At 34.6% G+C, this 23,752-nt stretch overlaps 1 protein-coding gene across 3 annotated transcripts in view; it reads right to left on the reverse strand.

The window, feature by feature from the left end:
* Positions 1-23,752, reverse strand: part of SEC63 (SEC63 homolog, protein translocation regulator) — an 84,253-nt gene that overhangs the window by 15,481 nt on the left and 45,020 nt on the right. For all 3 annotated transcript variants that reach the window (XR_008916637.1, XM_001368312.5, XM_056818638.1), the window contains exons 9-18: positions 21,503-21,597; positions 21,228-21,360; positions 19,546-19,638; positions 16,658-16,812; positions 15,994-16,141; positions 12,522-12,604; positions 8,041-8,100; positions 7,587-7,757; positions 4,795-4,953; positions 648-749 (exon numbers count right to left, since the gene is read on the reverse strand). Coding sequence is in view for 2 of the 3 variants with exons in the window: in XM_001368312.5 (XP_001368349.1) it covers positions 648-749; positions 4,795-4,953; positions 7,587-7,757; positions 8,041-8,100; positions 12,522-12,604; positions 15,994-16,141; positions 16,658-16,812; positions 19,546-19,638; positions 21,228-21,360; positions 21,503-21,597 (1,199 nt within the window). In the remaining variant the exon portion in view is untranslated. The remainder of the gene's footprint in view (positions 1-647; positions 750-4,794; positions 4,954-7,586; positions 7,758-8,040; positions 8,101-12,521; positions 12,605-15,993; positions 16,142-16,657; positions 16,813-19,545; positions 19,639-21,227; positions 21,361-21,502; positions 21,598-23,752) is intronic.

Consider the following 23,752-nt stretch of genomic DNA (forward strand, 5'->3'; position numbering starts at 1 on the left):
GGAAAACAATGTGTATAGTAAGAGAAATATTATATGATCAAGTATTAAGGACTAAATCATCATCAGGAATGCTAGTCTCTAAGATAACCATAAGGGACTCATGATGAAAATGCCATCTGTACCCAAAAAAGGAACGCTGCAGTCTGAATACAGATCAAAGCATGCCATTTTTCCACGATACTGCCTTCATGAGATTTCTATTTTATGTGTGATATTTGCCTTCTATAATGACTTGAGCAATATGGAAATATGTATTACATAAAAGGAAGGGTATAACCCATATCAGACTATTCACTATCTGAGCAAGGTGGAGGGGAGGTAGAAAACCTAAATTCTAAAATGTCAAAAAACAACTGTCAAAAATTGTTCCCAAATCAAAACACATTTGAAAAAAAAAAAAGTGTGTCTCAAAGAGATGAGTGGAGGTTCTTCCTATATAATCAAATACTCAGCCCCAAAGAGGAATTGTTACTTGAAAGATGAAAGATGTCACTTGTGATATCCAAGTGAACCTTTTTAAGCAAATCACTAGTACCACCTACATCAGGACTACACTTATAGCACAGAAAACATACAAACAATTGTGAAATGCTGAAAGGGGGAAAAAAATGTTAACCTTGAAAAAGACTACCCTGAATACAACTCACCTCAGGAAAGTAAAGACTGTAAACCGGGTGTGTTATCTTTGATTTGGTTTCTAGCAGAGCTCTTTCCTTCCGCTGTATACTTTGTTGCAATTCTTGCCACTCCTATTGAATAATTAAAGTAACAGATTGTTTTACTTTTAAATCAGGCAATAAGGTTAAAATGCTATATACTCTTAAGTCATCCTACTGGAGGCCTACATAACATACTTTACCTTTTCCTATAAATTAAAGTGACAACTCCACATTGCAAATTCTAGAAAAAAATAAATTCGTGCTTTTATGTATCCACATATCAGTTGTGTATTGTGTAGTTACTATACTCCTTGCTTCCAACTCCTTTTCAAAGAGTATGCAACAAACAATTTTCTCACCATTTTCATTATTATCCTTTGCTGATTTCCAGGTCACTCACCTAATTATTCATGGTCTTTCTCTTTCTCTCACATCCAACTAACTTCAACATTCACACAGACAACCCCTCTAATTCCTGACCACAACATTCTTCAATCTCAACAATCACCTTTCTCCCAGCATACCTAAGACTACAATATCCCATGAAATTTTAATAGCTCCAATTTTCTATTATATTCAAATTCTACTCATCAACTATAACCCCTTATTTTCCCATCTATCCTATTTCTCCACCACATTAAACTTGCCCTTACCTGGCCCTTGATCTTTTCCTAATTTTCTAGTCACCTTCCCTGTTATGGCTTCAATTTGTCTCACAAAGTTTTGATTTCTCACTCTATACATCTTTCCCAAGAAGCCCTAATTCAATCACCTTCTTAAATTGTCAACAGTACTACGATTTATCCAATCTCCCCATGCATGAAATCTTGTTAGCTTCTTATTTCTACTCCTCCAATCAGTTAACAAGCCCTAATGAGTTCATCTCCACAGTATGGCCCAGCACTGATAAACATTTTCGAGATTATGTGCCCAAACCGCAACTTCAAGCTGCCTATGAGCCCCCCACTTTACCTCAGACAGCAGGGGGAATGTAGCCCTCAGAAGTGAGAGTAGGCCCCAATAAAATCAGAGTCATCAGCTAGCTAGTTAAGACATGTAGCTTAATCCAATCCCTTCACAAATACTGTTATATCCTGCCAAGAAAATTACTGATGCAAGAATTCAGTGAGAAGAGCATACAGTATTCTATACAAAACTGGATCACACATTGATATGTTGAATTGACATGTTAATTGTGATTTATTATCCTATAGAAAACTGTTCAGAACCACTGAGGTAATCTAAATCCATTGTCTGCACCTTATAAATCATTCATTACTAACCACTGTCTCTGCAAAAGGCTTACCTAATCCCTTAGCCTGTCATTTTCCCTATAAATTATGTACCCCAACTCATTAAACTGTCACTGCCCAATATAAGGATGTTATCAGAAAATAAGTATTGTTTTATTAGTTTAGAGGTAAGAAGTAGAGAAGCTGGCTTGAGAAAGAACTGGGAGTGTCAAACAGAGCTAAGACGGTGTCAGTTGGTTTCTGGCAATTGTCAGTCACACACAGAAACTCTTGCTCTGAGGGCTTTGAGGAGATAATATCTTTGCCTCTCTCACTCTCTCTCTCACTGTCTGAGGTAAGGACCTGAAGAAGTTAAGTGTTTTGGGGTTTTTTTTTTCCAACTTGGGAAACACTACTGACTAACTATTACTGTCTCTATAGATTGTTTAACTCTGAGAAGACCAAAGAAAGACCTGGTCTTTGGTTTGAACTGAGTTTGCTGAGGCTCAGAGTCCTAACTTAATTCTTGTTGAGACTCAACCAGTTGGCCTTTGTTATTTTTATAACTTGGAGGCAAAGTTAAGAATTATAAAGATAATAGTATAGTTTATTGTAGAATAGGGAAAATTTGGGTTAGTCAGATTAGGAAGGATTAGTGTAGCCTGTAGAAAACAGGAGAAGAGGTTCCTTGTGGAACCAGAGAGATTTATTTGACTGGAGTTAGAATCCTTTAAGAGTTAGAAATCCTTTTTATCCTTATATTTCAATAAATATTATATTTTTTTATAACAAGAGTCTCTTTAGCATCCTTGCGCCTGGCCCTGAAAAGAAGTTCACTTATGAGTTTCACTTCACTGATATAAACTGAAGATACTTTGTAAGTGAAGCAAGCAAAGTATCAAGAAATAGTTTACAAATAATAATCAAATCCATTGCTTTATTAGTTTTTGCACTTGCCATTTTATTTTTATATCAGCAAGAAGGATGTCTGCGTGTCTGTTCTGTCAGTTCGACCCCCCTGTGATCCCAGAATAATTTTTCTCATCTCAGTTCAATGACCCACGAGCTATATGTAAGGCTGGCTTTTACAAGGGAGGAAGTGGCAGCTGGATAGAAAGAGCATGCAAAAAATGTCCTTGGACACAGTGGAGAGGGGGAATGGAGCAGTCCCCTCTAGCACATTCTGGCCTCCATGCCATGTCTTTGCCAATACAGGTAAAGATTGATTCAATGCCCTCCATCCCTACACCCATTACCACTGCTCTAGCAGAGTCCTTGATAATAGCTAACATTTATCTAGCTCTATAAAGTTTGTAACATGCTTTATATATACAAGGTATGTCAAAAATATTCATGTAGTTTAAAGCTTTATAAGCTTAAACTATTAATCAGAGGAAGCTATAATAGTTACCATCCCCATTTTACAGATGAGGAAACTGAGGGTTAAGTGGCTCTTCTATAATCCCAGACAAAAGTCATAGATTAGGATTAGCCCTCATCTCTTCCTGATTGCAAATCTAGTACTCTTCTATTACTCCTATTACCTAACCACTTTCTTAAATTATTGCAAAACCTTCCTAACTCAGAAATATATATATTTCTGTCTCCAGTTTCTCTCTTCTGATCTGTTCATCAATAATCTTATGATGAAATATATAGCAACGAGGTACTTTGGGTTCAAAACCTAAATTGGAGCCTTCAAATGCCTACCATCTAAAGTTCTGATTCATTATATGTGTGTGTGTGTGTATGTATATATACACATTTCTGATATTCTCTTTATGCAATTAATTATAAAAGCTAAAGTTTACTATTTGCCATCCTTTTTCATGACATACTTTACTTAGATAGATGCATTTGTTTATGTTATTGGCTATACCAAAAATGTTCTGCTTTGCCCATTTGTCAAATATCTTTGAAATTCAACTCAAAATCTAATCACTTTATTCAGTTATGAATTAAGGGTTGAATTCCTTAAACCTATTCTCCACTATTCTTATAATTATTATATATGATTTTACATTATAGTTGTGTCACCTAACCCAACTAAATGTATATTTCTATGTATCTAAGGTCTCTATCCCTCCCATTTCTTTGCACAGTGTTCTGCACAGTGTTAAGCACACTTAATGTCTATTTGAACCGAACTGTTAATGTTGAATCAATAGTGGTGTGCTGAATACAGACCCATAATTGTATTCTTTGCCATCCTTTCAATGCCCTTTATTCTTTTCAGAAGTAGTATCAATGTTTTCCTTACTCTTTGACTAAGATTAGGTGATAGATTAAGAAAATTCCAAAGAATAAAACTTTCTAGGGGACAGCTGGGTGGCTCAGTGGATTGAGAGCCAGGTTCTAGAGATGGGAGGTCCTAGGTTCAAATCTGAACTCAGAGACTTCCTAGCTTTGTGACCCTGGGCAAATCATTTAACACCCATTGCCCAGTCCTTACTGCTCTTCTGCCTTGGAACCAATACATAGTATTGATTCTAAGAAGGAAAGTAAGGGTGTGGGGGGGTGTGGGGGTGGGGGAAGGATAAGACTGCTAGTTCAAAGCTTACTGCTAATCACCTGGGAAATTTCACTAGTCTGTCCTTGAATTCCAGGAATTGATGCTGGCAGAGAAAACACCTACCAAAGAAACACTTTAGAACTAAGACCATTTTGGGTAAACACTAGTTGAGTGGTTAAAGAAGGGATTTGGGAGTGACAAATAAAAGAGATCTATTAGTAGCCTTGGCCCAACCTGCTTTGTAACCCTTACCAAAAACTCTTCATTATAAAGTAAAGGTCCAAATAATATGCTAATACTATTAAAAAGATATATTTTTTTTAAATGTCAAAAAAAAACAAAGGTTAAATAGAGGAGCAGTTCAGAAATCTAATAATAATGGAAGGCTTACTGCTTCATCATCTTTGTTTTGTTTTTCATCTTGTTCTCTGTCAGAGTCTCGGTCACTTCCATCATCTTTTTCACTTTGGGAGTCCTTATTTGTTTCTTCTTCCTCAGAGTCACTGCCTTTGTCAGATATGTCATCTTCATCTTCTTTTATGGCAGCTTCCTAGGAAAAAAAAATTAAGTCGCAGAAAACATGTAATTACCTGGGACCAGAAAGGTTCAGGAGAAAAAAATCACCTAAGTAACCCATGCTTAACTCCCCCAGGTAGAATGCAAGCTCCTTGAAGATAGAGGTTAGTTATTTTTTTTATCTTTGTATACCCACAGCCAAGTACAATAAAACAGACACTAAAAAAAGTTTTAGTGAACTAAAATATGAAAATATCAGGTTCAGGTAGCTAGCTGGTTAGGTGAGATAATATAGTCTGAGAATTTAAATGAAAAGGCTTTCTAAAATCTACTTCAAAATGAAATGCTAACAATATTTTTACTTAAAGTTTTAAGATCCAACAGATCCTTCACAAGATTAAATATTGTACACTTCTGCAGTTTTGTGTTATCCATATTTCAAAGTCATTACTTCAAGAATCTACCATTTTGTCAATGTGGGTATTCACTTATTTCACAGAGATGACAATCATTCTGTGATCTGCAGATGGCCCAAAAAATTTACCATCCTATACACAGACTGTCTGCAAGTAATAAGGCTAGTTCCTGATGGTAAATATATACTTGTCACTAAAGCCATATCCAAAGCCCTTCTCATTAGCTCATTGGCTCATTAAATATCCATTTTTTCTTATTTGGATTATATTCAATATTGCTAGACAGATTATTCTTGATCATAATCCTAGGTCCTTTGCTTTCTGGAATACCAATATTCTTTATAGCATCACTCCTTTATAATATATATATATGCTGAATTCAGTGTTATTCTGACTATAGCTCCACAGTATTTTAATTAGTTGTTTCTATCTGTTTGCAGTATTTTCTCCTTAACCTAAGCATTCTGGAATTTGGCTATAATATATTTGAGGATTTCTTTCAGGTAACTGGTGGATTCATTCAATTTCAATTTTGATCTCAGGTTCTAAAATATCTAGATAGTTTTCCTTTGTAATTTTTGGAAATATGATGTCTAGGTTCTTTTTTTAAATTGTTTTTCAAGTGTCAATAATTTTGTTTTAGCATCAATACTAAGTATCAGTTCCAAGGCAGAAGAGCAGTAAGGGCTAGGCAATGGGGGTTAAGTGATTTGGCCAGGGTCACACAGCTAGGAAGTATTTAAGGCAAGATTTGAAGCCAAGACTGCCCGTCTCCTGGAATGGCTCTTTATTAACTGAGCCACCTAACTGTTCTTATATTCCAATAATTCTTAAATTCTCTCCTATTTTCTAGGTCATGATTTTTCCAATGAAATATTTCAAATTTTCTTATTTCTTAAAAATTATTTTTTACTTTATTGTTCTCAATGTCTCATTAGATTCCATTTCTCCAACTGTAATTTTTAAGAAATTATTTTCTTCAGTGAGGTTTTGTACTTCTCTCACCAACTAGCCAATGCTGATTTTTAAGATAGTATTTTCTTTAGAATTTTTTTGTTTTTCTTTATACTGAGGTATTTTCTTTTTATAATGTTCTTCAACAGTTATCATTTCCTTTCCCAATTTATCATTAACTACTCATTTGATTTTTAAAACCTTTTTGCTCATTTTTAATCTCTTTCCTTCTTCTAAGAATTCTTGTTGGACTTATGTTCAATCCAAGTTTATATCTTGAGCTTCCCTGTCACCATAGTTTATTTGATTTTTTATGGTCAGATTCTTTTTGGGGGAGTAGAGGTAAGGTACCTCATTTTTGCAGCCTATTTCTTATGTTTGAACTTTAAGTTAGAGATGGACTCTGCTCACTTAAAAGTAGGAGAGAAGATGGAGGGGAGTCACTATCCCAAACTTCAGGTTTTTTCAGAGTTGTTTTCACAGCTCGTTCTGTGGAATAAATTTTCAGTGCTTTCCAAGATAGTACAATCCAGGGAGAGAGGTGTGATCATTGATGACTTGGTCTGCATTCTGGTCCTTACCAACATAAAGTCCCTCCTCCCTTGTAACCATAAGCATACTTCTCTATCCTAGAACTACAACCTAGAACTAGGTAATAGACAATGAAGTTGCCAAATGGTGCCTGATTCTATTACAATACTAGCAAAGGGTTCCTCTGGACTTTTTGATCACATGTTTAATACTATTACCTTACCTGGGCATTAAGCTTCTGGTTCTAATGCTACTGTTGCTATCGCTATAGCCTCTAAGGCCCACAGCTGGTATCACTGTTTAATTGCACTCCTGGCTACCTCAGTGCCAAAGACCTCTCCTGCCCTACTGAGTTGTTCTAAGAAAGAAAAAAGTCTCATTCCAATCTTTTGTTAGTTATGCCACTTTACAGTTTGATTTGATGTATTTTCTAGAGTTGTTTAGAAGGGACTGTTAAAAGAATTCATCTAGAATACACCCTCCCTTTCCTCTGCCATCTTGGCTCTAACCTAAAACCTTTTCAAAAATATTCTAAAGTAATGACAAAACGAATCCATTACACATACATGTTTGAGTAACAAGTGACAAAATGCTTAGTCATCCCTTTCCCAAATGCAATTCTGGTCGAAAGGTAGAAGGATGAGGAAAATAGCAGTATAAAATATATTAACTCACTCATAAGCTATAACTCTGGAATCTTTTCCTTATTTACTTAATTAATAAACTATAATAAAGAAGATATTTTGACTGCATACAGAACACTTACACTCCCAACAATCCCATTTGCCTGCTTTTGCTTCTGCTGCTTTGTCTGAGGCAATGGCACAGATGCTGTCTTTTTTTTCAAAGGTTTCTTTTTTTTTGATTTAGCAGTTTTCTTAGGTCCTTTACTCTTCTGCTGCCATCCTTTACTCTTATTTTTGTTTGCATCACCTTGCTATAATATAACAAGAAAAAGTTAAGTGCAGCACATTTTTTTTAAAAATCCAATTATGTCAAATTTAATTTTGCATGCAATTACCTTAACAAAACACATACAACTAAAAACTGTAGTAATGAGTATATTTCAGAAGATAAGTAAATTATATAAAAACAACTATAATAAATGGTTTAACTTCCTAAAAAAGTGTACAAATGAGCCAATCAGTTCCCCAAATAAAATATTTCTAAAATCAATTATTGCAGGTGTCTACAATAGCCCAAATTCTTAATTAACTTGCCCCATCTTCTGCTGGCTGCTCTTCTGCAGCACAGATGGACTGTTCCTTTTCAAATACTTCCTGAGGGGAGAAAAAAAAATTAAGTCAATTAGCAAATTTACTGCCAGAATATAAAGCATTTTTACAACAAAACAGTATCAATTCCATTAGGTGCAAAATTTCACCTATATTTTCATCTTAAAATCCATCTCATCAATCTTACAAGTTTTTAAATGCAAAGCACCAATAAGTTTCTTGAATGAAAAGCAGAATGTAACAACAAATAGTTCATTCATTGTAATACATTACAATACTTAATATGTATTTAATTGAACATACAAAATATTCCATTTTAAATTTTAACAATTCCCAAGAGTTAAAACATGAAATTTTCTATTCCAATTAAAACTTGAGATTGTATGCAAAGTCAGCCTTTGGAGTCAGGAATAAATGGAATTAATAAGTCCTGGCTATCTCACATATTGACTAGGATTTTCTCAGAAAGTTCTTGCACTTTCAATTGAAGTGGTTTTTTGTTGGGTTTTTCCTGGTCAGTGGGTAAGAAGCCAAAGAGCTCTAACCAAAGAGCAAGAAAGGAGAAAGCAATACTGTACAATAGAATTAACACAATTGGTTTTTTGGAATGCAGATTTCTTTCAGAATTATTTCTGTAAAGTTGAATTTGTACAATGTAAATTTGTTTAAAGCAAAAACTACATAAAGCTTTTTTTTACATTTTCAAAATTTTTATTGATCTCTTTATATCAGACTAATTTTGATTTTAATTAAAATTTTTTTCAATTATGAAGTATTTATTATATTTCCCACTTATTTCCTCAGTAATCCTAGGGGTGGGGGGCAGGTAATACTTTCCAAGGTTCTTTTATTTTTAGTTTTACAAAACGTTTGGATCAATTAAAGCCCCAGCAAAAGTAAATTAATATGCCTGGTTTTCTGCAGCCACCAAAAGATTAATTATTTCCCATCTTTTATTATCTTTGCCAATTTACTGGATATAAGGTGCCACCAAAGAGTTGCTTTGATTTTCATTTTTCTTAGTAGTGACTGGGAACAATCCTTCATATAGCTATTAACAGTGTGTAATTTTTCTTTTAAGAAGTATGTTTGTATCCTTTGACCACTCGTTTATTAGACAATGACTCACTGTCTCTCAAATTTGTGTTAATTAATTATGTATCAAAGATATCTGATGCAAAATTTTTTCCTAATTAAAAGCTTCCTTGAATCGAGTTGCATTTATTTGTTTCACATAAAAGCTTTTCAATTTTGTGTAATTGAAATTAGCAGTTTTTTCTTTGTGATAACTCTAGCCTTTATTTGTTTGCTTTTCTCCTTCATTAAGGAATCCAAAGTGTTTTTATATTTAATAATCTTTTTAGGTTCAAATAAGAGACAGTAGTTATGTCAGATAACCTAATAATTTTCTGTTAAGGTAAATAAGTATTCCTAACATATTGATGTAAGACCTGAGACCTAGCAATCTGAACATTAAAGGAATTTATTACAATATATGCCAAGGGATCATTAAATAGCATAACCAAATTTACTAATTTATCTAATAGCTAGAAGTAAAATAGTACTACTTATCATTTAATCAATATAAAAACATATATTAAATTTCTACTATGTGCCAAAATATCAAGGGTTCCCTTGCAACTGGAAACAAAACGATTAGGAACATTTTTCTTCCCCCCCTAAAATGGACATAAAGCTATTTTCTTTTATATAACTGATTTATTATGGCAGGTAAATTAATAGCCTAATAATATAGACCTCAATTTTCCACAGCAGTATTCAGTTGAAGAAAAACACAGAGTACATACAGCACCACAAGTTTGTCCAGACCAGAAATGTCAAGTACTAGGGAACTGATAGGCCATTTTCATGCCCAGAACAAAGATAACCATTCAAGAAGCATTAAGTCCTCTCCTTACCTATCTCTACTACTGGCTATTATAACACTTCTCTCTTCCTCCAACACACATTTCTCTATTAGTTAGTAATAGCAGTCACGATGGCAGAATGAGAGCCCGCATATTTGTCTAGCTCTCCCAATACATTCCCTCTACAGCAACCTAGAAAATGTGTCAAACTAAATCCTAATCAAGAAAACTAAGAAAGTCATAATGAATTCTTTTTCCAGGGCAGTTTAAGAAAAGAGAAACATGCTGACACTGGAGTGGGGTGTGGCTGGCAGGGAGCATAGCACAGTAGTGCTACAAGAGATGGAAACAACAGCAAGCTATGGTGGTGGCAGCAGCAGCATAAGTGAATGCCCAAGGATGGAAATACCTAGGCAAAAAGATATCTTAAGGGACCCCCATTCTAGTACTAGCACAGGAATAAATGCCATCTGAAAGCTATATAGTCCATTACTCAGTTCCATGTCACAGTTTCAGGACAGAGGGAAATAGCTATAGTCACTAGGGAACAGGGGACCTACTTGTATATGAAATAAAGAATGAGTTTCAGAACTATAGTTATGCAACTCTGAGCCCAAGAGTATTAGGGGACCTCAGTTCTAACCTTTAGGTTAGGTCAGGAAATCAAAACCAAAGGAGAGATAGCCATTCTGAAATTGTAGAATTTCTCAGTTGGCTAGCTAATGACTGAATCCAGCATCTATTTACAGAAACTCAAAAATACACAGGCCAAGAGACCCAAAGCAGGTCAGGAATTTGCATATCCAAAACAAGAAGGGCAGTGAACAGGTATCTTTCTAGATTATATCACTTGCAAAGTATCAAAAACTTAGAGGCTCTCTTCTACCAAAAGCCCAGGCTAGATACCCTCCACCAACCCATAGAGTTGAGCACAGCCTAATACAATATGAAATTCAAAAAAGGTTACAAGGATGAGTAAACAACAAAAAAAGAACTAAATCAAAAAAATCTATTATGGTGACAGGGAAGCTCAAGAAACACAGAAGATAATGACTTAGAAACATCAACTGGCAAAGCCTCAAAAAAATAATTAAAGATTGGACACAAGTCCAATAAGTATTCAGGAAGAATCCAATTAAAAAGGAGCAAAAAATGTTTTAAAAATTAGTTGACAGCTCAGTAAAGAGTATAAAAAATTAGAATTAGCCAACTGGTAAAATGAAGAACAAAACATCACTGAAGAATTCCTTATAAAAATTAGGATCAAGTAAGAGGAAACTAATGACTCCATGAGAAATCAAGAAACAAAGAACAAAGTAAAAAGTTTGAAATTGAAGATATTATAAAATATCTCATCAGAAGAGCCAAGTGAAAAACAGATCAAGAAGAGATCATTTAAGAATTATTGAATTGCCTGAAAGCAATGATCAAAAAAAAAAGAAAAAGAAAAAGAACCTAGCCATTCTATTTCAAGAAATTACAAAGGAAATTTTGCCCAGATATCTTAGAACCAGAGTGCAAAGTAGAAACTGAAAGAATCCATCAATCACTTCCTGAAAGAAATTTCAAAATAAAAATTCCTAGGAATAGTCAAATTCTAAGCTCTCAGGTCAAAAAGAAAATACTGTAAGCAGCCAAAATGAATTAATTCCAATACTAAGGAGCCATAGTCGGGATTACACAGGATTTAGCAGCTACCACTATAATGTAGTGGAGGGCTTGTAATGTGAAGGCAAAAGAGCTAGGATTATAACCAAAAATAATCTGCCCAGCAAAAATTTAATATAATCTTGTGTGTGTGTGTGTGTGTGTGTGTGTGTGTGTGTGTGTGTGTGTGTGCGCGCGCGCGCGCGTGCGCATGTGTAAAGGAATAAAGGAGATTCAAGATTCAAGTATTTCTTATGAAGAGACCAGAGCTGATAAGAAAATCTGGCATTCAAATACAAGACACAAGAGAATATTTTATTTAATTTTCAAAGATGTTTGCACCAAAATATTTTTTGGAATAACTTAGTTTTTTGCTATATGGTGATTTCTTCAATAGCTTCCTTGGGAAGAGTGAACCAAATCAGGTTGAAAATGGATCATGGCAAAAGCTCTTCTATCAACCACTATTAGGTTTGGGCCTGTGAGTAAATGCTGCACTTCAAGCCTGGGTAAAATGGGGGGACCTCATCTCAAAAATGGATGAAAATAGGTATATCATTCTTAAAGAAAACAGTTTTGACTACTGAAAATTCCTTATTTAAAAATCTATGGAGTTAAAGGTAAACTTGGGTTCTTAAAAGACTACACACCAAATGAACACAAATGGTGGTAGATCCTAACAAAGTAGAAAGATCTGGAATAAGGGCCCAGCCTTAATTCTGACATCAGGCTAGTCACCAGATAACATCTGGCCATAGCAAGTTATAAAATTCTTGGGGGAGGACTACAATTTGCACCTATGAAAGAAGTATTCATACCAATGAAATCCCAGAGACGTTAAGGTAAAAGTACCACTAAATAAGTTCAACCAAAAAAAAAAAAAGAAAATATGGGAGTCAACCCCATCCACATTTTTAGATTCTTTAAGCAAATCAACAAAGAATTACTCACTGCCATTGTCTGCCTTGTCAATTTGACCAATACTGTGACAAGAGATCCTACTGTGATATTATTGCTATCTTCATCATCTAATACTGTAAGACAAAAGGAATAAATGGGTTAAAAAATGAACAGTGAAATTTCATCAAAACCAGCTTAGAGCAAAAAAAGCCCCCTATGAATTTCATACTTTGGTGATCATGAAATAAATTGTATTTTTAAACATTAGTTAATATGAAATTGTAATTTTGTAATAATCTGAAAATTCTACTAAATATTTTATTAATCTGGCATTACTATATTTCTAAGGAGTTAAACTGATAGGGTAGAATTATAACTAACCTACTTTGTCTTCTGTAATATTATAGTAGTGCCCTGGTTGTTCTCCTATTTATTCTCCTCCAAAAATATGGGCATGAGCTATGGCCCAAGTCCTCAACTCTGTTTACTCTCTACACTCCCTCTATTCAGAGATCTTACCTACTCTCCTTGCTTAAATTATCACCTATAATACTACAATGCTCACCTTGATTTCTCTACTGAACTTTAATCATTAATGATTTTCTACCCTTTTTTTGGGAGCAAACTCCAAAGCTATTGATAGTTTTTACATTTCTAAATAAAATCTTATTATATTTAAAAATATAAAAATTATTCTAAGTTCATAGGCCATTCAAAATCAGGTTGGGGAGGGGGAGCTGGGTAGCTCAGTGGATTGAGAGTCAGGCCTAGGGACAGGAGGTCCTAGGTTCAAATCTGGACTCAGATACCTCCCAGCTGTGTCACCCCGGGCAAGTCACTTAAACCCCATTGCCTAGCCCTTACCACTCTTCTGCCTTGGAACCAATACAAAGTATTGATTCCAAGATGTAAGGTAAGGGTTTAAAAAAAAAAAATCAGGTTTGGGAGGACCTGTGTAGCTAGATATTCTGCCTTCCCATCAAATTCAACTGCATTTCCCAAAATCAGCTCTACCTCTTAATTTCTCTAGTTTTGTGTCTCAATAACCTTCACTTGAAAATTGGAAGCCATTCTTGGTTTCACCTCTTCCTCTCCCACTATCTCCTCCAATGAGTTACTAAAGCATACAATGATTTATCCACTGCCTCTACCTCACTAACCTTTCACCTCTTTAATAAGTCCTACACTTTACTGCTAGATTAACTTCCCTTAAACATTATTAACATCACATTTCAGCTCCCTTTTTAAAAACCTTTCAGTGACTCCACTGTTACAAAACACTGACATTTTAGGTTTTAATTCCTCTCCAATACTCTCTAACCTTTTAAGTGGAATTCATTCCATTGATTTATTTAATATTATTAAGATTCCATCATTCAAATAACTATAAATCTACCTAATTGTATTATCAACATCCATCACACTTAATAGCTAAGCAATCTTAACCAGGGCACATGTCCCAATTCAAATTGCTTAGTCCTTTTTTCCCTGGGTTAGATGAATATGTGTATGAATTAAGAGATCAAGAAAACCTTCCTGAGTTGGGGGAATTTGAGTTTGCATTGAAGGCTCAGGAGGAATTCAAATGGAGGTAAGGAAGAAGAGAATAAAAAGGGCTAAAGCTAGGGAATGGCATCAAAAGCATAAAATTAAGTAGTTCAGTTTGACTGGAATTTAGAATACATGAAAGTGAGATATGCTGATATTATGGTTAAAAAATAAAATCTGACCCCTCTAGCTCTAAAATGTTATCTTCTACATAGCTGTTAATATTTGTAATATCTAAAATTATGAGGATGATAGCAGCTTAATAACTTTATTAAATCAAAGTAGTACTAGTAAAGAGAGGGAAAGGTAGGAGAGAGGTAGAAATACTTAGCTTTCTAATCTGAAGACACCATTTGGGCCTTTAGCTAAAACTCCAACAAGGGTTCATTCTGTTCTCCACACTCATGCCAAAAAAGACCAAGACTAGCTCTTGGTCTGACCTTATAAGCTCTTTTCTCCACCCACTCTCACACATCACATCTCAGGAACCAATCACAATTTCTTAGGGGGAGGGGGTCAGGGGCAGCAGCAGCAGCTGAGCAGTGTCACTGAAATCAGTTTCCTGTCTCTTTGGTTTTTTTGGTTCTTTAACTTCCTTTCTCTGAGGGCTGAATTTACTCAGTGGTATTTGACCTCCAAGTCACCGAGATGTCATTAAAAAAAGCAACACAATGGAGAGAGAAATTTGCTTCCAACCTATTGACAATGGTAGAAACTGAAGAAAATATTTCATTTTTCTCAAAATTGAGACTAAGGATCAAATATAATTAGATTAAAACACAAAAACATAATAAAACAATGTAAAATGTTGCTGTCTTAGTTTATCAAATGAAAAATATCTTTCTTTTATCTCACAAAGACAGTATTTCCAAACTTTGAAAATGAAAAATCCTTTGTTACTACATAAATCTATGTCATTTTTTGGAAAGTTAAGAAAAGGATCTTAATGCCATATTGACTATTCCCACTCTCCCATGAGAGCCACATGGAGGAAGAGGTAAATGTACAGGTTAAAACACAAGAGAAAGATGAGGCAAAGGTCCAAATAAGCTGAATGGCTTAATAACAAAGGCCACAGGTCACGCCTGGTTGAAGCCTTCAAAGATGTTCCCTAGACTTTACCAAGTTCTGATCATCACTTGAATTTTCCCTGACCACATGGCATTACAAGTCTACCTGCTTCAAATCAATTCATACAAATTAATCCATTTAGTTGTATGTTATCTAACATTCTAGACTGAATACTTTCATTGTGTCTGAGAGTAGCACTTGTATCATCTCTGCTTTGGGGGGGAGAAAACAGTTTGTTTGGGTTTTTTAGTTTGTTTGTTTTTTGCAAATGCTCAGTAAAACAAACTGCTCTCCCAAGTCAAAGTCTTATACATATAATCATAGTCAGTCAATAAAAATTAGTAAAGTGCTTCTGTAACCAGGCCAGTACTAAGCAATTCAAGGCAGAGAGTCCCAGTTATCAAGGAGCTCACATCCAATGGAGGAAACAACAAACAAACAAGCTACATGCAGGATAAAATGGAAATAACCAACAAAAGGAAGTCACTAGAATTAAGGGGAACCTAGAAAGACGTTCTGTAAAAATGTATTTGTTTGGATTTGAAGAAAGCCAGAAGGAGAAATAAGGAGACAGAATATTCCTGACACAAAGGGATAGTCAGTGAAAGTGTACAGAGTCAGGAGATAGAGAATTTTGTTTAAAAACAGCAAGGAGGCTAGTGTTACTGGACTTTGAAATAGGGGGAGAGAGGTATAAGATATAGTTTAAAATTATGTGCATTGTTATTTTTTAAAATAAACTAAATTTTCCTGGTGAGCCTAATATAGCAATCACTGTTGGGTTATAAGTGATAGTGGAGAAGGGAAGGTTTTATTTTTTTATTTCTTAAGCAACCAACTAATAAAAGAGCACTAGTATTTCAAAAGTGGCAGCAGTGTTCGGTGACAAAACTCTCTTTCTTACCCTGTGATTTTATGTCCATTGTCACAAATGGAAAACTCCCAAGGACAGCCATAACTTCTTCATATTTTTCATCTTCTAGGAAGTGTAGTAAGTTGCGGCGATCAGATTCTTTTAAACTCACTAAATCCTGGATAGTTTTGATTTTAAACTTTAAAAAAAGACAAGAAAAATAAGCTAAATAAGCCTATTAATAGAAGAAAATGAGCATTGTGGTTAGAACTTCAATGACCTGAAAAAAGATGAAGTTAAAGATTTTATATTTTATGCTTTTCAAAGTATTGTATATTTAGAATTTAAAAACAACAAATTTAACATTTTGTTTTATCTTTTTCTCAAATACAACTAAATTGTTTGAAAGCATTAACACTTTGGGGAGAAAAAAATTAACTGAATATTAAAATGCCACAATCAATTTGATTATTATGTATTGCCATATAGTTAGCTTATTTCATTTTTTTAAAAAGGTCACCATACAATTATATCAACAGTATCTATAACCACTACAAAAACAACACCTGGGTCTCTTTCTACTTCATATAGAAACAAGAATCATTATCTTGGGGTATTCAATGAAACCAGGACTAACACAAACACTTATTTCAAAGAACTCTTTAAATTTAAATTCCATTTATTTTAAAGAACCAAAACCCAGTCAGCTACATACCTTTTTATGATTAGAAACCCTTCTAAGATTGTCCTCTTCAATATGAGGGAGCTGAAGAAGGGGAGATTTAAATTGCTGAAGCCCTTGAACAGACATCTGGGAAAGCTTCATACAGTTTTCCAGGGATCCCAAAGTTGGAGCACGAAACTCCCTTTCTTAGAAAGAATTAAAAAAAACAAGGCTGCACTTTTCACATGCTTTACAATATACTAACATAACCAACAAAAGTAAGTGGGAGAATTTAATTCAACATATTTATACACTAAAAAAGAAATAACATTATTTTAAATCCAGCAAACCACACACAAAAAAAATGTTTACCTTTCCAAGAAATAAACAAGAAAGGAACAGTACTATGAAAAATAAATTCTTTTTTTCAAAGGTTCAAAAAACATTCTTGCCATAACCACTAGTTTGATAACCACTTCTACTGGCAGTCATAAGCTAAATAACGTACCCTTTGTTAACAGCAAGAACAAGCTAACAGTATAGGGAAGAATGTAAGTAGATTAGGTTTTTTTCCCTGTGTTTTGTAAGCAACTCTTTAATGTTGATGGAAGGATATAAATTCATCTAAAGAGTAGCTAAAGGTAAAATTTATCTGAAACTTAGGTGTGCCTTTCTTCTCAGTCTTCCTCCTATGGCAATTTTGAAGCTAATAAAACTGAATAAGATAAATAATTAAATCAATGTCTTTTTTTAAGTCAATATCTTTAAAAAAAAAATATTCCACTAAGTGGGAACGTCTGGCATAATGTCAATTTCACTAAGAAAATGAACTTCTCTTATAAAACTAATGGTGGTTCTACAATTTTGTTATTTTTTTTAAATCCTTCCTTCCTACTACTGAATCCTCACATCTTCTTCAAAGGATGTGATTGCATTACTACCAATGGACTCCACACCTTGTAAGTCCAAAAGTTAAAAAATAACAATGAAGTATGACTCTAATGTTACTTTTATAATGGAGAATTACCCAACACCAAAAGATTCAAAAGGAAAGAAAAGAGGCAGGGAAAAGAATTAAAATCTTCAGAAATCAAACTTGGTAGTAACACTGAAACAAAATGCTTTCTTTCCAAAGGCTTTAATAGGGAGTAGAGCCAAGACGGTGGTTTAGTAGCAGCAAAAACCAAAGCAGCTCTGACAATCCTCCCAAATCCAAAGGCTCTAGTACTAGGAAAAAAATTCCCCAAAATGTTCATGTACCATCTCTATGTATATGATACCCAGAATGTATATATCTAGCTTTAATCACTTTCTGGAATTCCAATCCCACCTGCATTCCCAACTATCTTGTGGATACCTAAGACCAGATATCCTATAGACATCTCAATAGGTCCAAAACAAATCTCTGTATCTCTTCCCTACAATCTTCCCCACCCTGTCTCTACTTCAGCTTTCCATTTTCTTTTGAAATAGGGTATCCTTTCAGTCACTTAGGCTCCCAAGTTTAGTGTAATTCTAGACACACTCTCATGCTCCCAAAGTATTTAATATGTTGTCAAAAGCTTGTCACTTTAGACCTCCTACATCTTTTATACATTCATTTCCTTTGACTCACATAGGCACCACCCAAGTGTAGGCCCAAAACCCTCTAACCCATTTCCCTGCCTTAAGTCTCTATTCACTCCATCCATTCTTCATTTGGTTGCAAAGTGATTTTCCCAAGTCACAGTGCTGAGACCATGTTGTCCTATTACTCAATAACTCTAGTAGCTCTTTAATACCTCCTGTGGCATTTAAAGTTCTTCCTGACATGGTCCTTTCCCTATTTATCTAGTATTCTTATACTTTATTTCTCTCCATGTACCCTATGATCCAGCTACACTGGGCTATATGATGGTCCTTACACATGACACTTCATACCTAACTGTTTGTGTTGTCCTCTATTGGGGGGGTGGGGGGGGACATTCCTGAAATGCTGTCCTTCCTCACTTCTACTTGCTTCCTTCAAGATTCAGCTCAATTTCCACCTCATTTAGGAGGTCTTTCCTGGTACAGATGCCATAAATTGTTGTTTTTGCCTTTCTTTGTTATCACCTGTGCTAAACACAGAGTCTGGCATATAATAAGTTCTTAATAAATACCTGTTGGCTGACTGACTGGAAACAGAGTAAACATCTATCAATTCTGCAATGGCTAAACAAACTATATTATATGACCATGATGAAATTATTCTTGTGCCCTAAGAAACACATACAAGGAATTCCAAGAAAGATGGGAAGACTCCAAAGACCTAATGTGGAGTGAAGAATGAGGAAAATATACACAGAGATTACCATAACATAAAAATTAAGCTGAAAGGCAGTCAAATGCTTATTAATTATAAGGACCAATTTTGATCCCAGAGAACGTATTATGGAACTCCCTCCTTTCATCAGAAAGGCTAGAATCTATGGATATAATAGTGTGTCGACAGAATACACTCCCTTTGTCAAATATTGGTTTTGCTTTGTTACAAGGAGCAGAACTAGTAATGGAAAATACACTTTAGTCATCAACGAAACTTTTTTAAAAAACAACAAATTTTGGGATTTATTAACTTATTGGCTGAGACAAAGGACAAAGAAGTGGAAAGACCTGAAAAAGATAGCTAAAAGAATTGGGTTTAGAAATGACACAACATACCCTCATACTTATATGTCCTCTCTTTCATTTTTAAAAACTATTTATATTATATGTGAGGTTCTTTTAATAGTGAATTAATTCATTTTTATTTTTATTATAAGTAATTGTACTTATATAAAACAAAAAAAGGGGGGGAAAACAAAACTACAAACATTAATGGTCAGTATTCACTTAAGTATCAGTACATCTGTAAATATTGTGAATTGTAATCTACATGTTGCAAGAAAGAGGACAAGATAATTATGTTTTTTCCTCACCTTCACGGCTCCGAGCCATTATTATTAGTTGACAGATTACATTAACCATTTCTTGAAGTAAGGCAGGGCATTTTTTCAGGACAAATTGTTGATCTATAAAATAATCAAAGATCTCAGGGAAATCATTCTGGATTTTATGACTAGATCAACTGTATCAACAAAATTATATAAACCTTCTTCCACATGCAAGAAAAACTTAAATATGTGCTTTGATTATAGTTTTATAAGGTTACCTTAAAAAGTCCTAAACTTCATATTGAAATTAGACAACCCTAATTAGAAAGGATTTTTAACATAAACCTTAAGCTTAGGAATTTACTTCTCTACTTTTTTCCTGCAGCAGACTTAATTTTGCTTTATTTCCAAAGTGTTAACTATAATTACTGATGGGCACAAAACTAAGAATAAATAACAAATTAACTAAGTCAAACAAAGAAGTACATTTTTTTAAAAGAGTAATATTCAGAGCACTATTTCACTATTGATCCTGACTGTACTAAATATAGAAAATATGATCCCTGAATCCATCATGTTTTTAATCTATTCAAAACAGATTAAGAAAAAAAAGATGTGCGCAAGTCAATATTTAAAATTGATGAAAAGATACAAATTTTATAAAGATCTCAGCAGCCAACACAAAAATTAGAACTTATTCTTGACTTATGTCAGTAATAAGAATTGCTGTGTCATTCAATTAATCAGTATTTAACTGCCTACTTTTCAGAAACATCTGTTCAGATTTCTTCAGTGGATAAAAAAAAAATTTATAAATACTTTTTTGGTAAAATTTCAATTTAAAAAGGTCTTAAAATAACATTCCCAGAATCACTACTGATGCTTCTAAAAACGCTTCAATCCATGGCTTTATTTTTAAACAGTGTTCTGGACCTTTGAAGGTTTCAATAGAAACTAAGCAGAGAAGCTTCAGTACTGACCATAGGTCTAAAACTATAAAAAGTATTGATAAAGTCATCAAAGATCTCAGAAAAACTTTCTAATTTTTATGACTAGAGCATAATAAAATTCATGGAATCATACACATCATCCCTTCCCCTACCCCAACCACTACCTTCAATCCATAAAATATGGGGGTGGGGGTGTGGTGGGGGTTGAGTCACTATTATCTTTTTTTTCTTAATTTATTATTATTATTATTATTTTTAATAAACCCTTACTTTCCATCTTGGAATCAATTCTGTGTATTGGCTCCAAGGCAGAAGAGTGGTAAGGGCTAGGCAACAGTGGGTCAAGTGACTTGCCCAGGGTCACACAGCTGGGAAGTATCTGAGGTCAAATTTGAACCTAGGACCGCCCATCTCAAAGTCTGGCTCTCAATCCACTGAGCTACCCAGCTGCCTCCTAGAGCCACTATTATCTTAAAGCTCTTAAGAGGAAGAATTTTTATTTTTTCTTTTAAGAAAAGCTACACGTAACTTGAAAGTAACCTTCCCCAAATGAGAATTGTCACCTTGGAACAAAACACAAAATTTTAACACATATCTGACATATTAGGTTAGTTGTAAAGTAATTACACAGCATATAGATTTCTTTTTTAAAGGGTCCTTGAGCAATTATTTGATTGAGCAAAACTGAATAACTATATAAACACTATAGCATGAGGTCTAATTAAATCTGATGCTTTGGTTCCATCAAAGCCTTTTAGATGTTAGAATCATAATTACCTTCTTCAAGTGTTTCAGGAATTTTCATCCTAGCAAGATGAGATAGTAAAAGAACTCTGGCCTTCAAGCTGTACGGGCAAGTAAGTGGAGGCTCATTCTTCTTTAAATTAATACTGCCAATTTCTCTGATTAGCTAGGTAAATGAGATAAATACTTAACACACACATATATATAGATATATACACACACACACATAAATTCATACACATATACATGGAGCAGCACTGGTCTTGCTATCTAAACATCGGTCAAAGTACTTTTGGAAATGTACTAACCTGTGGTATCTGAATATTATCAGCTGGTCTGCTTGTGGCATCTTTATTATACTGAGGATCAAATTCAGAGGCCCCAGCTAAAACCATTATGAGACCTGGCAAAATAATAAAAATTAGAAAAAAAAAATTTACATATCTACTAAATTTCCCTATACAACTTAACACTAAAGCAATAAATACCACTTTGTATCATATATGACAATATGATCACTGAAACTTCAACAATGGCAGAAACAAACTTGAATTCTTTACTATGTATTCTGTGATGGAGGCTGGCACTAGAGAAAAAGTGCCAAACTGAAGAGTATATGAAATTGACTCCTGAGGAGAGAAGACTCTGGCTGGGAGAGCAGTGAGTGAGGGTCTCTCTGGCTGGAGACATCAAAGAGACAAGATGGAAAAAGACTTTCTCCCAAGGGTTACCCACTTTTCCTGCTGGTGACTGGAAATCCTTCCCCCCAACACTTCCCAATTGAAGGGACTTTCTGAAGAGAAACCTGAGCAGACTTTACCTCAGCTCCTGTGGCCTAGGGGTGAGTCAACCTGACTTTCTCTCAGGGGGCTCAGGCTGCCAAGGCCGGAGTTTTCCCCCAAACTCAAGGAGGGAGGAAAAGGGTTTAGATAGAGATAGGAACCCCCTTTTCCCACTTTCCTTTTCCCATTCTTCCCTGCCTGTTTTTCCTTTTGTATTATCTGATTGGATTAACATTAAAAGTTATCTGTTCCCCAAGCTGAGTGTGAGTGAATGGAATCAAGGGGAGACCTTTGGGTCTTGAGTAGTGGAGTGAGGACACGAGGGACAAAAGTGTATTGGGGAGAGCAGCTTTAGCTAAGGAGGGAAGGCAGAAGGGGGGAAATCTTCAAACCCCCTCTCCTCTCTCTAAGCCAACCCATTACAGCTGCTGTCTCCCTTGTCCCCCACTTTGTGGAAAAGGGAGTTCTCCTATCCCTCTCTCCATACCAAAAACCCAAACTCCCTATTGGGGTACAAAAACATTCCCCTATTTTATCTTTTTTAAGACAATTGCTAGGGTATTATTATGAGGGACAAACGTGCCTCACTGTGAAAACTAACATATTGCTACAAATTGGCAAAAACATACATTATTGAACTTCATACTCCAAAAGGAATAGGATCTGTTCAAATTAAAGAAATCGTATTCAAAAAAGTTGTGCCCAGGGGTCCCTAAACTAAAACTGAGATGCAGTCATCTCTTTACCTATTGCAAAATAAAAAGATTCCTGGAGGCAAAAGCCACACCTATCCAAAATTTTAACCCATATCAACTTCTCCAATATGGTACCATGGATTCATCACACATTGTCTGGTTGAAGAGGAAGTTCCTTTTTTGTAGCACTAAAGTATCATCAATTTTGAAGTTACTAAAACATATGCTACTGAAATGTTTAACACAACAATAAAATGTCAGGCTCTTAGAACAACCAGAAATGTTAAATCATATTATATCATAAACATGCAATACTTTAAAAAAAGTAAAAAACCTGTATTCATACTTAACACTATCCAAGATATTATATGATTTAAGAATAGAGAAATATAATCATTCATTCCTCGTGAATTTGAGATCTGTTTATATCTCAGTCATATGTGCTGAGATTCAAGGAAAATGATGTAAGAACCAAGAACCTAACTATTGTTAAGTACAAGACGGGTCCAAAAATCTGTTTCAGCATTTTTTGTGTAAAGATACACATAAACAAAATAGAATATATATGTAAATGTTGCGAATCTGAAATATTTTTATGGTTCTCTTAAGGAACAAGTTCCTCATTCTGAAAAAAGAAACACATAAAAATGAGGGCAAAACATAGGAAAGATATAAACTTCTTAGAGTTGTCCAGAAATATAACAGGAGATATAGTGCCTTAGGACAGAATGAGTTCCTTATCACTGGGGAATGGGTGGGTGGGGCACCAAATTAGTGAAAGATTATAGAGGGAATTCATGCTTCAGTGTAAGAGTTAGACTAAAAAACCTCTGAGGGCTTTTTCAAACTCTAAAACTCAATGGTTCTAGGATGCTACAAAAGTTACGGATAAAATTTATTTTAATAAAAGGTAGTTTCAGAGTTCAAAAATAATTTGTTTAATAATGTTAAAAATTGGTTTTACATTTAATAGGAGAAAAATAAAATATTAAAAAAGTAGTTTTGTAGCACAAAAATGTAGCTTTATTAAAGAATCCATGAGCAAAAGGAAACAGGGTCAAGTTATCTTCTTAAGCCCAAA

This window comes from Monodelphis domestica, chromosome 2 (assembly GCF_027887165.1).
Source record: "Monodelphis domestica isolate mMonDom1 chromosome 2, mMonDom1.pri, whole genome shotgun sequence".
NCBI classification, from domain to species: Eukaryota; Metazoa; Chordata; class Mammalia; order Didelphimorphia; family Didelphidae; genus Monodelphis; species Monodelphis domestica.